At 45.5% G+C, this 14,842-nt stretch overlaps 1 protein-coding gene across 3 annotated transcripts in view; it reads right to left on the minus strand.

The window, feature by feature from the left end:
- The window catches only part of SLC2A9 (solute carrier family 2 member 9), a 254,664-nt gene that overhangs the window by 13,057 nt on the left and 226,765 nt on the right, over window positions 1-14,842 (minus strand). The window contains exon 15 of one of the 3 annotated variants that reach the window (XM_063619386.1): window positions 10,770-12,242. The exons of the other annotated variants lie outside the window; for them this stretch is intronic. Coding sequence (XP_063475456.1) covers window positions 12,118-12,242 — 125 coding nt within the window. The 3' untranslated portion in view covers window positions 10,770-12,117. Of the gene's footprint in view, window positions 1-10,769; window positions 12,243-14,842 lie in introns of those variants that run through there. 3 annotated transcript variants of the gene reach the window in all.

Raw genomic sequence — 14,842 nt, forward strand, 5'->3', positions numbered from 1 at the left:
CCACCTGCTGTTGCTGACCTTCTGTGCCTCTGCAGCCAAACACACATCAGGTACTTATGTACACACATTCCACAGGCACACAGATGCCTCCACAATACACATGTGCGCAAGATGCAATTGCGAGCACACAAGTGCACAAATAAGTACACATATGTGTCTTCACAAAGAACTATCTCCACCTTCATTTTCTCCCATCCAAGTACTAACCAGGTCTGACCCTTTTTAGCTTCCAAGATCAGATGAGATAGGGCATGTTCAGGGTATATGGCTGTAGCCTACATCCTCTTTTTTTTTTTTGAGACGGGGTTTCACTCTTGTTGCCCAGGCTGGAGTGCAATGGCGCGATCTCAGCTCACAGCAACTTCTGCCTCCTGGGTTCAAGCCATTCTCCTGCCTCAGCCTCTGGAGTAGCTGGAATTACAGGCATGCGCTACCATGCCTGGCTAATTTTGTATTTTTAGTAGAGACAGGGTTTCTCCATGTTGGTCATTTTTTAATGAAAGACCCTTTGAGACAGTTCATACCTAAATATGTAAATAGTGCACAAGATTTTGCAGCCTGAACAGAAACGGCCACTGTGGTTTTTTCTCTTTAGCAATTTTCTGTGTGCTGTAAGCAAATTTGAAATCTGGCTAGAGACTTCAGAAATCATGTTGACCACTCCCCATATTGTGCAGATGCGGAAATTGAGGCCCTGAGGGACTTGCCCAAGTACCCCAGCAAAGTGGTGTGAACTGAAGTCCAGGTCTCCCAACTCTCATTTGACTGTCCTTGCTGTGGCACTGTGCACCGTTGGTGGGGAGAACACTCCTGGTCCTTGGGAATCCATTTCCAAAGGACATCAGAAGCACAAACAAGTTCATGCCCTATTGTTCTTTCCACGTAAAAGAAGTTGATGACATTTATGCTTTTCTCACAATACCCCATTAAGATAGAACATTGTTGAATTATTTGTGGATTAAATACAGATGTGCAGGGATTTTAGGGCCCTGATTGATTTTCTATTGAAAGAAGCGAAAGGAATGTTAATTTACAACTGGCAAATGTTAGCTCTTAGGAGGAGGCCAAACAGCATTTCAAAGGCCTGTTTTTTGTTTGGTTTTGGTATTTCATGAAAGAGATTTTTCTGTGCGAAGTGGCAGGAAGCCATTTTCAACAAGAGCTAAAGGGAATGAAGATTTAAAAAATGGACTGGAAACAAACTCAAAGGTGCCAGGGCTTTGTTACTGCAAGCCCCTCCTGCAGGATGAGAGGCTGCCAAAACAAAATCAATAATTTAAGCAACTTTCTGTCCCTCTCTCCCCTGCTATTCTGGTAAAATGATTTGACATTTCAGACAACAAGGAATGAACATCAGACCAGGAAGAAAAGGGCTTGGGTATGAGTCCCACTTGTGTGATTTTAAGTAAATGATTAAACATTTCTGAATTTGGTTCTCTCATCTCTAATAATGAAACCACCATGCTTACATCTTGAGTGTAAAAAATGCTCATTTACTCGAACTCATCCCGTATCATATGCCACATGAGGATTTGTGCAGAGCAATCTCATTAATTCTTCTTTTTTTGAGATGGAGTTTCATTCTTGTCTCCCAGGCTGGAGTGCAATGGTGCGATCTTGGCTCACTGCAACCTCTGCCTCCTAGTTTTGGTTTCAAGTGATTCTCCTGCCTCAGCCTCCCGAGTAGCTGAGATTACAGGCGCCCACCTCCACGCCCAGCTAATTTTTTGTATTTTTAGTAGAGACGGGGTTTCACCATGTTGGTCAGGCTGGTCTCAAACTCCTGACTTCAGGCGATCCACCCACCTCGGCCTCAGGTGCTGGGATTACAGGCGGGAGCCACCACACCCGGCCTTGTTAATTCTTTATAGCAGCTCTGTGAGGAGATCTGTTCATTCTCACTGTACAGCTAAAGGTGCTGAGGTTCAGAGAACTGAAGCTCCTCATTCAGGGTCACACAGCTAAGAAGCAACAAGGTGGAGATTTAAACCTATGCTTGTCTGGCTAGGCACTGTCTTATATAGTAAGAGTGTGGCGATGACAGATTGCAAAAGAAAGCAAAATAAACTGAAGATGTAGTGACTGCCTACTCTGCCCCTGTGCTAGCGACCCAGAGTTAAAGATGGGTTCTCATGGTCTCTGCTTCTGTGGATCCCTCAGCGGCTTGAGAAGAAAGCAAACCTGGTGGTGGCAATGAGGGGATCTGATACTTTAGATTCCATTTTGGACTCATGTTTAAAGTGCATATGGGCTATACAGGTGGGTGTATGAGCCGAGGACCAGAGCAGGGCTCTGGGTTTGAGACCAACATCACCGAAGATGATAGCCAACACTGAGTGACTGCTGAATTTGTGCTGGGCACTGTGCCAAAGAGTTATCAGGCATTAACCCATTCTTTTTTTTTTTTTTTTTTTTTTAGACAAAGTCTCACTCTGTCAACCAGGCTGGAGTGCAGTGGTGCGATCTTGCTCACTGCAACCTCCATCTCCCAGGTTCAAGCAATTCTCCTGCCTCAGCCTCCGAGTAGCTGGGCCTACAGGCATGTGCCACCACACTCAGCTAATATTTTTGTATTTTTAGTATAGACGGGGTTTCACCTTGTTGGCCAGGGTGTCTTGATCTCTTGACCTCATGATCCACCTGCTTCGGCCTCCCAAAGTGCTGGGGTTACAGGCATGAGCCACTGTGCCCGGCTGCATTAACCCATTCTATCCTCAGACTGATGCTGTGAGGCTGCTGTCCTAACCCTGCTGTACTGAGCAGTGAGAAAACTTGCTTGTAGGTGAAAGTTAAAACCTCAAGAGGATTCTTCTTGAAAGCCATCCCAGGGTTTTTCTATTTGGTGATTCATGATCAATCTTATGCCCCAAGTCCCCACATTCCCTCTATTTTGAGTCATTCAGTCTCATAAGAGCCCCTGGTGCCTTTATTTCGCTTCATTTGAATTCTGGATTTGGCGTGCATCAGAAATGTTCTGAGAGCTGGAAAGCATTTTTCGATGGCTGGGCTGGAGGGCCATTAAGAAAATACCTTTGCACACCAACAAAAAAGACTAAAGCCTTAATTGCTGATCAAAAAGGCAACAGGAAAGGATGCACCACTGCATATATGGTGAGGGACACATTGCCTTGGTCAGGGCACAGGTCCTCTGTCCCTGAGTCCTGTTTCCTTGTGTGGGTAGAGGGCATATTCACACTCTCTGTCCCCAAAAGACCTCAGGGGGAACCAAAGAGCAGCATGAGCAGAGGGCCATGGTCATGGGCATTGACTGGGTGCCTGCTACATGCAAAGGCTCTGTGTTAAGCACCTTGGAAACACTAACTCGTTTACTGTCGCAACAAATCCAGGATGTAGGTACAAGTAATAGTCCCACTTTACAGGTGACAAAAATGAGGAATAGAGAGGTTCGGTGATTTGCTCAACATCACACAGTACGTGCGGCACAGCTGAGATTCAGACCCACAAGTGAGACTCTAGAGCTTATTCTTCTCACTGAACCCCCTGCCTCTCATGGTTATGTGGCTCATGCTCCCATAGCCTTAAGTCCTGAGGCTAAGGAAGGGTCCTCAGATAAAAGACATCAATTTCTGTGTCTTTTTTGAGCAGGCTTCATGAACATCAACACTCACTTGAGGTTATTGGGAGCATTTGCCTGACCTTAACATTGTCATCCCAAAGCTGTTTCCCATCTTCACAGCCCTGTCTTTCTCCAGCAGGCTTGGTCTGTGGTTCTAATGAACACAGGAGGCTTGGTTCATTTGGATGCAGGAAGTGAGGAGGAATAACATGAATGGGATTGACCAGATGCCTCAATTCTAATCTGTTGAATGGAGATACTTATCATACCTCCTTATGCAGTGCTGTAAGGATTAGATGGGATTCTTTATATAAAGGACTTAGAACAATACCTGGCATGTTGCTAGTATTCAATTAACTTTATACAATGTATTATTAGTCAGGCTTTGTTGTGATGATGCTACATAACAAGTAATCCCAAAATCTCAATGCTATCAACAACAAACATTTACTTCTCATTTCCATAGGTCAGCTGTGGTTCTACAGGGCTCTTCTGGGCTTGGCTAGATTCAGATGGGCCTGGATCTGGGTGGTGAATTGGGTTCCTATTTGCTTCACTTGGCTCTCTTGAGAAGATCCAGTGAAGTAGCAGCAGCTATCTGCAGCATGTTCATCTCATGCTGGAGGACAGGATCACCAGAGGCCATGCAGGAATATTTAATGCCTCTGCATGGATGTGGCATTCACTGAGTCACTCACATTCCATTAGCTGAAGCAAGTCACGTGGCTAAGCCCAATGTCAGTGGGGTGGGGAAGTGCACCACTTCCATGGAATGGAGGGAAAACAGATGTTTGCTGAATAATAATACAATACTATGATCTACCACTATACTGTGATCTACCACTATACTGTGATCTACCATTAACATTTCTTGAGTGCCTAATAGCTCTCAGGAAGTGTTCCAAGAACCAGGGATTCTAGAGATGAATCACATAGCAGCTCTGCTCTCTGCTCTCAAGGGTGCCCTCACTACAGACTGTGGTCACTGCAATGACAAAGGTGGCCCCAGGACAACTTAACCTCTCCTGAACTATTTTAATTCTCACAATTTCCCCGTAACCCCGGTATCACTATCCCTATTTTATAGACAAATAAACTGGGACTCAGAGAGGTTCAGTAATTTTCTTTTGTTCCCATGGCTAGAAAATGGCTAAGCCTGGAACCAAACCCTGGTGTGATTGTTCCGGGGTTCTGTCCTTTGCACGACCACTCTGGACTCAAGTACGTAGGCAGAGGCATTAGAACTGAGACGGAGACTGACCAGAACTCTCATATCTTGGCAGGAGCCCAAGTCTGCATATGTATGAGCCTCATCCATACATATACAAGCTCTGGCTGAGACATCTGTAACCTAGACTTTCATAGCTGGGCTACTAACTTCAATCATCTGAAGGAAGATTCAAGTAATCAACTGCCACCAATTCAGTGAATTATCCATAAACTTGTTTCTATATTGCCCTATGATGCTCAGTCCAAGCCCAAGTCAAATGCTCCATCCTGAAAACTTCTCTGATTCCCTAGCCACCAGTTTCTGCCTGTGTTGCCTGTCCACAGCACTAAACGCTTAAGACACTTTCTCCATGATCCTACAATTTTTTTTATTTTTTTGAAACAGGGTCTCACTCTGTCTCCCAGGCTAGAGTGTAGTGGTGCACATGATCTTACAACCTTGATGTATATATTTTAGGCAACCACTGCTCACAGAAAGCCCATATTCTCCTATTCCACTTTCACAGTCCCCAGGGTTCCAGCCCAGTGCTTGGCAGTCAGCAGGGGCTAGATGGAAGTGTGTGGAATGAGTGAATGACCGATGGATGGATAGAGGCTGCTGGGTCCTTAGGAAAGACAGCAGATGAGATTAATTTTTTATTTTTGTCCGTATCTCCTCTTTGGTCCTTTGGAGGGATTTTAGTCAGGATGGGTCTGGTGCAACCAGGTGGTCCAAGGGTTATAGGCATAGAGGGAAGTAACTGGAGCTCCCTTGGGTACCACAGTAAACATTGGTGGTGGAATGCCATTGTCTTATCTTCTGAGAAGTAGCAGGAGGCTTCCATATTCTTGTGTTTCATCAGCTGGCTCCAATCATTAAGCTAAATACTCAGCTTATGCAATGCACTTAGCCCAGCTGATTCAGAAGTGGCACATTCCCAATCAGTCTAGAGCATTTGCATGGTCACTGTATTCCAACATTCACTACAATTAGGGACTGCCAGAGAAGCCTGATTGTCTTCATGGGTTATTTATAACCAAATCATAGTAGCAATCATTATATAAAAAGAGTTGTTTCTCCACTCCCCCAACTTCCCTGCCTCGCCCGCTCCTAATGTCAGTCCATCCATTTTATTTAATGCTTCTGGCTGTAGTGGTTAGATGTAATGAGCATGATAGGGCTATGAGTTGGAAAGTGCTAGAGGCAAAGGAGTTTTGTTATTCTCATCCTTAGAGACACAGAATCCCAGAGGTAAAGGGGACTTAGAGTTTTCTAGTCCAGCAGTCCCATGTTATAGGTGGAAAAACTTGAGTATCAAAGTCAGGTAGCTTCATGAAAAGGGCATAAATGTGGAAATCCGAGGCTCCATTTCTAACTCAGGCTTAATCACAGATAACATGTGTGATCTTGAGCTACTTGCTTAGTGTCTCTGGGTCTGAGTTTTCCTTTCTAGAAGATGGGGAAACTAATATGTATCCTAGGATGATTGGAGATAAAGTGTAGAAGTAGCCAGGTGCATGGCAGCTGGTACAATGGATGCCATAGTAAAGGAGTTGGTGCCAGCATCACTGCATCACTGCTCTCTTCCCATCACTCCACATTGCCTTCAACTAGCTGAGTGCTGCTGCAGAAGAACTGACTCCTATGTTCCCTGGCTCTCAACATGACTCAGTTTGACTTTTCATAAGTGCAGGTAAGCAAGATAAAATGGAAGTTCTTGTTCCTCTCTACAGACAGAAAGTACCAGCAGGAGACCAGCCAAGCAGAGCTGGGGGAAGTCTTGAGACTCACCCCATGGTCTCCATGATCTTTGTCTTAGTTCCTTTGAGTTGCTAAAACAAAATATCTTAGATTGGGTAATTTATAAACAACAGAAGTTTATTTTATTTTATTTTTTGCAGTTTCTGAGGCTGGGAAGTCTAAGATCAAGGCATCTGCAGATTCGGTGTCTTGGTGAGGGCTTGCTCTCTGCTTTAAGATGGTGCCTTCTTGCTATGTCCTCAAGTGGTGGAAGGGGTCAAAAGTTCATCTTCATCTCTTTTATAAGGTCATTAATCCCACTCAGAAGGGCTCTGTCCAAATGCCTTAATCAGCTCCTAAAAGCCCCACCGCTTAAAACTATCACCTTGATTAAGTTTCCACATATGAAATTTGGAGAGACACAGACATTCAGACCATGGTAGTCCCCATCCTCTGATGTGGACCAGCAGCACACTCTCAGTCTTAGATAAATGACTCGGCGAGTGCAGCTTTCTGAGCTCCATTCCAATTGTCCCTCTCCCCACCTCCATAGCAGTTTTGGTGAAGCCCTGTGTAATTTCATGACCTATAGGTAGATTTGATAGTTGGTGTTATGGTACCAGGAGTGGGGAGCGGCCAAAACACAAACCCTAAAATATGTGGCTCTAGGGCCAGATGGCAGTCAGCAAGAGAACTGTTACTGAGGGTTGGAAAGATAGTAATCTATGTTATGCAGTCATGAAATATTTGGTAAAGCTGTTGTAGGAATAACTTGAAAGGCTGATGATGTGCTGAAGGAACTTGAAGCTTAAGGTGAAAAGATGGGGAAACTGAACATTAGTAATATCCCTTGGCCACTACTGTAAGAAAGAGATGAGCTCAGAAAAGAATTGGCTAAATTGTAAGCAGGTATAAAAGGAAATAGAGAGGGTCCAGGACTTCTGGAGTCCCATTTCTGCTAGGAAGGGGCCTGCCTCAGTATCCCTGCCAACCTCAGTTATTGGCTGGGAGCGGCTTGTGGGAAGCTTGGACTCAGTGCAGAGCTGAATTTCAGAGTGCTGCAGCCGGGCGCTAGGTCATGGACGTGGGTTGAATTGCTCCCCCTCAAATTCATATGTTGAAGTCCTAACTCCTAGTACTTCAGAATGTTACCTTATTTAGAAATGTCCTTGCTGATATTATTAATTAAAACAAAGCCCTGTAGAGTATGGTGGACCCCTAATCTAATATGATGGGTGTCCTTATCAAAAGAGGAAATTTGGACAAAGGCATGTATAGAAGATGATGTGAAGCCACAGAAAGAAAGCGGCCATTTATAAGCCAAGCGGGGAGCTCTCAGAATGAAATCAACCCCGACGACGTCTTGGTCTTGGACATCTATCCTCCAGAATTGTGAGAAAATACTTTTGTGTTGTTTAAGCCATCCAGTTTGTGGTACAGTCAGCCTACCAAATCTGTGAGTTCTGCATCCTTGGATTTAAGCAACCACGGATCAAAAATATTCAGGAAAAGGAACACTAAAAATAACAACCCATCAATAAAAATGTATAATAGTACAATAGTATAACAACTATTTATACATAGCATTTACATCGCATCAGGTATTACAGGTCATCTGGAGATGATTTAAAGTAGATGGGAGGGTGTGTGGGATGACATGCAAATACTATGCCATTTTATATCAGGGACTTGAGCATTTGTGGATTTTGGCATCCTTGGGGTCCGAAACCAATCGCCATGGATACCGAGGGACAACTGTATTTTGTTCCAGCCATCCTAGTACACTCATATAGTCAGGCACAGTCCCTGGAATTGGAGGTCTGCCAGGTTCTTCTCACTGCTGCCACACCAGCTACCATGACACAAGCAGAAGTGTGGAAGGCACTTGCAGACTGGTGTTGGCTGCTTCTGGAAACCCTGCTTCTACCACATGTGTAAGACACATGGCTCTTTTGAATGTGACTTTTGTTGTCAGGAGGAAAAAAAAAGACACATGGCTCAGTCTCTTTTTGACTCCAGCTGACAGGCAGTCAACCACCTGGCAGGTGAGCAAAGCTATCCTAGACTTTCCCCACAGTCTCTCAGCCTCGCTACAATCTGATCACACCCACGTGAGCAAACCCAGCCAAGATCAGTCTAGCTCAGCCCAGAAGAGCCCCTCCTGGGTCACTGCCTGGTGAACTTACAAGCTAAATACAATTTGGGGGAGTGGTTTCTTCCAGCAGTAGCTACCGCTAACTGAGGATAATTATAACCTCACAGAGGAAGAGCCAGTTGAGGGTGTGTTTTTGAGCTGGTTTACATAATAAATTCAACCCCGTTGGAGACCCTAGTGAGCTGTGGAGAATGCAGTCAACACTGTAGCTCTGAAGCATAAGCGGCTGAGGGACCAACCCAGTGAGTCTCATCCCCCATCGTTGAGGGTGGTTCTCGCAGACATTAACTCTCCTGAACATCTGGGCTAGGGGCTGAGCCAGTTGCCGTAGCTTAAGAGGAAGTTGAGGTAGAAAAGTTGAGCCTCAGAGGGGCTTGAGATGAGAAGCCATCAGGGTGCCCAGGAACTGTCTCCCCAAGCAGCAGCTGCAGTCAGCTACGGTGGCATCTCCCTCATGTGGTGAATCTAAGTTATCTAAGTTATAACATGTACAATGCAAAGAAACAAGGGGATTACAGGATAGGAAGACCGGCCAAGGAGAATGGGTTTGGGAGTGCTGTGAAACTGCTGAATGTGATGCATTTTAATGGCTTTTCTTAATCTAACTCAGGGGATCACTTAATGGTGAACATTTCAGGCAAGGGTGAGCAAAAGATGGACTCCCAGCTGATTGATTGGGCAGCTGTGTTTGGGCTGCAGAGCTGGGAGCTCTACTCCATCCCACTCCAGCTGCTCCCTGGAGGAGGCCACCTGCTTTGCCAAGTGTGGCCTTGTTCCTGCTTCTCCAATGATGGGTTTATCAGCATGAGACAAGTGCTTACTAGCCAGACTTGTTTACTCGGTACCGAACCTTTTAGACGGCCATTCCAGCAGAGAAATAGGGATGTATGTGTACATATTTGATTAGAGACAGGGCATTTACAGATTAAAGGGTTTAGGAGAAATGTTTCTTAAAAATTCTTTTTTTTTTTTTTTTTAAACTAGAGCTCATAATGAGAAGCAATGAATTTCAAAGAAGTAGCGACCTGTGGATGCTGGCGACGTGGAAAATACAGTGTTGGGTCTGCAGCCTGGCCCCTACAGAGCCTCCCCAGGACATTCAGGGACAGCCAGTGCCACGCCCAGGAAGGAAGGGCTCTTTGGGTGATATGGAGGAAGGGACTGGGTGAATCTTCATGCTCATTAGCATAATTAGCATATTCATCTCTTCCAAAAGATGAGCAGTAAAGAACTTTCTTTTTTTTTCTTTTCTTTCTTTCTTTCTTTTTTTGAGATGGAGTTTCACTCTTGTCACCCAGGCTAGAGTGCAATGGTGTGATCTCGGCTCATTGCAAACCTCTACTTCCTGGGTTCAAGCAATTCTCCTGCCTCAGCCTCCCAAGTAGCTGAGATTACAGGTGCCCACCACTACGCCTGGCTAATTTTGTTTTGTATTTTTAGTAGAGATGGAGTTTCACCATGTTGGTCAGGCTGGTCTTAAACTCCTTACCTCAGGTGAATCCACCCACCTTGGCCTCCCAAAGTGCTGGGATTACAGGCGTGAGCCACAGGGCCTGGCCGGGTAAAGAGTTTTCTAATCCTGCCCAACCCAAGAACATTTTCCAATTGTACTCTATCACAGAACCCTTTCTGAAGACCCCAATTAACTTCCCCAGAATACTTTGTAGATGCTGGACTGCAGGAATTCACTTCACACCCATTTTGTTGATAGATATATGGTGTCAGAGGAGATGAAACTTGTTTGGCAAGCGTCTTGGCCTGGGAATTGGAAGATCTGGACCTGGGCCTGACTTTGGCACTATCTTGCTATTTGTCCTTGGCAAACCACTTAGCCTTTGTAGGTTTCAGTCTGTCTAATTCTCTCTGTTTTCTCATCTATTAAATAAGGCTAATAATAGTTGGGCTGTTTGAAGATTAAATGTGAGTTCATAGGAAATTCTTAAACAGCCTGAACACCATATGAGCTTGAGGTTGTTACTGTGATGATGATGATTTTGTTGGTGATGATATACAGGACTTTGTGCCTGTATTTTTACTACATCCTCTAGCAGTGTGCATTGTCATTTATTGGTTGTATATCTACCAAGAACTGTGCTAAATGAATTATTTATTTAAATCCTCACACCAATGCTTAACCTAGGCAATATTCTTCCCATTTTACAGATGGGAAACTGAGGCTCAAAGAATTTATGTCACTTTCTTAAGGTCCCAAAGGCAGTACACAGCAAAGCCAGGATCCCATCGCAGCCTGAAATCTCTTTGCCACTAAAAGAATAGTCCACTGTCCACCAGGAGAGATTGAGGAAACCTTTGTTGACAGCTATGGAGACACACTCTATCACACTCTGACCTCTTACTGTAAGTATTTTCAGTAGCACTTCCTATCACTTGATATTACGTGTCTGTGGTCTGCCTACCCCATAGAATGTCAGCACTAAGAGGAACGGAGTTCTTCATTGTCCTTTAACTATGGTGTCCTCAGTGCCTAGAACCCAGGGGATGCAGTAGGCTCTCAAAAAAGAATTGTTGGATAAATGAATGAAGGATATACTTATTAAATACCTCCTATGTGCTCGGGGATATGTTAGATCCTCTGATACAATAAGCACCAAGATAGATTGTGTTTTTGTGTTTTGATAAAGCTTAGATGAAGTTGTCTAAAGGTTATATCTATTCATTTCTTACCCTATCTCTCTTCCAACAAAATATGAATCAAGCACTTTTTAATTTAACCATTTGGTGCTCTGCAAAGTGATCTGAAGGTGTTTTACCCATGCATGTTCTTCTCAAGAAGTTCATAGTTATAAGGAGATAAAGATACATGAACAGATGATAAAAATACAATTTTAAATCACTAGAAACTCTGTGTATGAGGAGAAGAAAATAGCTCTACCTGGTGTCATGAAAGCTTTTGGGAGAAAGGTGATGAATGTTCTTGGGTGAATAGGGATTTGCTGAGTGGACTCAGGAGTCATGAACTTTTATGGTTCCAGGGTAGTGCCAGCAGGTCTAGGTTGAGAGCGGTCAACACACATGTAGAGTTCACTGGGGCTTGGTTTACTATTCACAACTTCTTTAAATGGCCCTCAGCTCATCTGCCTTTCTCTTTGACTTTTATTCCTCACTTCCTTCACCCACGGGCTGTTCAGCTGAGCAGAGTAGCTGTGAGCTGTGGAAAGCACCTTCTGTTCTGGGAGGATGGCGAGGGGTAGGATCCTCTTTTTATAGGCCACTGCTTTATTCCCATTTGCTGACTCCCCGCCACATGCCAGCCAAGTTACCTGCCTGCCTACTGTGATGTTGCTCCCCTCCTCTCCTCCCACCAGGATTTTGAGGCTATATCCTGTCTTTGGCCAAATGCTGCATTTTTTCCTATTATTGTGTTGGAATCACTCTTCTTGAATCCTCCCATCTGCCACATCAGTACTACAGTCTTCAAGAGTTCCAGCAGGATGGACAGGAGAGAATTGCTTGGGCTTTGAGGTAGTTTGATGCGGTTTCTAATTCCAGCTTCACCACTTTGTTAGGGTAGAGTCCACTCATGACAGTAGAACCCAGGCCTGGAATTTCAAAAGACAGACTTTAACATGGGGAAGTAGTTGGAAGAGCTGAGAGGGCTAACAGGGGTGGGGGCAGCCCTGTTGCTAGTGACAGCAGGAGGCTTCTATCCTCCCTAGAGCCAGAGGGACAAAAAGAGGAGATGATGGGGCCACAGGGGAAATGTGGCCCCTGAAAGAGACTCTGCCTGAAGTAGAGTTGCCCTGGCCGTGCCCTCTGCCTGCCTGCAGATCTCCTGCCTGTGTCTGCCACTGACTGAGTCAGCTGGGCTAGGCTGAGTTAGGCCACATGACACACAATCCCCGAATCTCAGTGGTTTACAGCAGCAAAGCTTTACTTTCTTGCTCATGCTGCAGTGTAGCCAGTGGTGCTTCACTCCAGAACCCAGGCTGATGGGTCAGCCTCTCCATGGGACACTGCTGATTTCATAGCAGAAGGACCATAGAAAGGCGGTGAGCCATGAGCTGGCTCAAAAAGCCTCTGCTCAGACGCAACACACATCATGCCCATCCGTGTTTCACTGGCTAAGCAAAGCCTCCTGGTCACTTCTGAATTAAACTCATCAAGGAAGTATAACCCTGAGGTGACTCATGCCTGTAATCCCAGCACTTTGGGAGGCTGAGGCGGGTGGATCACCTGAACTCAGAAGTTTGAGACCACCCGGGGCAACATGGTGAAATCCTGTCTCTACTAGAAATACAAAAAAATCAGCCAGACATGGTGGCAGGTGCTTGTAGTCTTACCTACTCAGGAGGCTGAGGCACAAGACTCGCTTGAAGCTGGAAGATGGAGGTTGTCGTGAGCTCGCGCCACTGCACTTCAGCCTGCGCGGCAGGGTGTTAGTTTTTTTTTTTTTTTGTCTCAAAAAAAAAAAAAAAAGCCCCCTTTGGTCTTGATAAAGAAGCGTCCACTCTATCTTCCAGAACCACTCTGTGGATGAATAGTAATGGCAATAGCCAATAGTTTTTGTGTGCTTATTAAGTGCTGGGCACTGTTTAGGGGTTTTCCATGTAGCAACTAATAGTGTTCTCACAATAATTCTAGCAGTAGTTCTTACTATTATCCCCATTTCACAGGTGAAGAATGCTGAGGCAGGGCAGGTTAAGTAACCTGACCAGAGTCCCACAGCAAGTACGCAGTGGAGCCTGGACTTGAACCCAGGCTCTCCAGCTCCAGGGATTGCTCTTCTGTGCTGTACTTCAAAGGAGAGAATGCAGAGAAGGTGTTAGCCTGAGGCTGGGAGCAGTCAACACTCAGTAAATTCTTTCCACCTGCATGTTTGGCTGTTGGGAACAGGCCCTAAAATCTGGCCATCAACTGGCCCCAAAACTGGCCATAAACAAAATCTCTGCAGCACTGTGACATGCTCGTGATGGCCTTGACGCCCACACTGAAGGTTGTCGGTTTACCAGAATGAGGGCAAGGAACACTTGGCCCACCCAGGGAAAACCGCTTAAGGCATTCTTACACTACAAACAATAGCATGAGCGAACTGTGCCTTGAGTACGTGTTCATGCTGCAGATAACTAGCCAGCGCCATCCCTTTGTTTCGGCCTATCCCTTTGTTTCCCGTAAGGAATACTTTTAGTTAAACTACAACCTATAGAAATAATGCTTATCACTGGCTTGCTGTCAATAAATATGTGGGTAAATCTCTGTTCGGGGCTGTCAGCTCTGAAGGCTGTGAGACCCCTGATTTCCCACTCCACATGCGATATTTCTGCGTGTGTCTTTAATTCCTCTAGCGCTGCTGGGTTACGGTCTCCATGACCGAGCTGGTCTTGGCATTTGGCTCCACTGGAGAGGGCACTGGAGAAGGCGCCCTCCCCTTGGAATAAAGGCTGTGTGCACGGGGGGTGGGAGGGGAGAAGTGGGGTAGTTGGGGAGCACAATATAGAGCGCCTAGCCTCACAGCAACCTGGGAAACATCAACTTTAGAATCCCTACATAATGTTTCTTTAGGCTGGAAAAATGGCTTTCTGCTGCCTGGCTCTCAGCGCCTGTGAGAGTCGCTCAAGGGGGATGTGCTTGAACTCAAAATAGCTTCTCCGGAGGACGCTTGAACTGACCAGAGGAGCATCTGGTTGGCTTTTAAGACTCTTGAAGACTGAAAGAGACCAAACTCATCGATTTCCTCCTGAGTCCCCTTCTCAGCCCACGTTTCCAGCTGACTGACACCTGCCTTCTGGTTGTTCAGGTGTTCACATGGTTGTGGGTCTGGGTACAGAAGATGGATCCTGTTTCTTAAAAGTAATCCCAGACATAGTGGCCATCCAGCGGGCTGGCATGTGGATGGAGGAGATGCTGTGACTATGGAAAAGAGGGGCCGGCACTTCCACAAGGGATCAACTTCAGGTGCACCCCTCTGTCCTTCGTCACTTGCTATGGTCCTCACTCAGGGCTGTGGCCACATTGAAACACCATGTCCCTGGCACACACCATGCTGTGTCACATCTCCCATGCCCCTGCTCATTTTATTTCTTCTAGAATGCCCTTTCTTCCTTGTTTATCTCATGGATCCCTATGCTCCTTCAAAGTTCAGCTGAAATGTCTCCTCATCCAGGAAGCTACCCCACGATCTCCACCACATTCCCTGCTAATC

The sequence above is a fragment of the Symphalangus syndactylus genome, chromosome 16 (genome assembly GCF_028878055.3).
Source record: "Symphalangus syndactylus isolate Jambi chromosome 16, NHGRI_mSymSyn1-v2.1_pri, whole genome shotgun sequence".
Lineage (NCBI taxonomy): Eukaryota > Metazoa > Chordata > Mammalia > Primates > Hylobatidae > Symphalangus > Symphalangus syndactylus.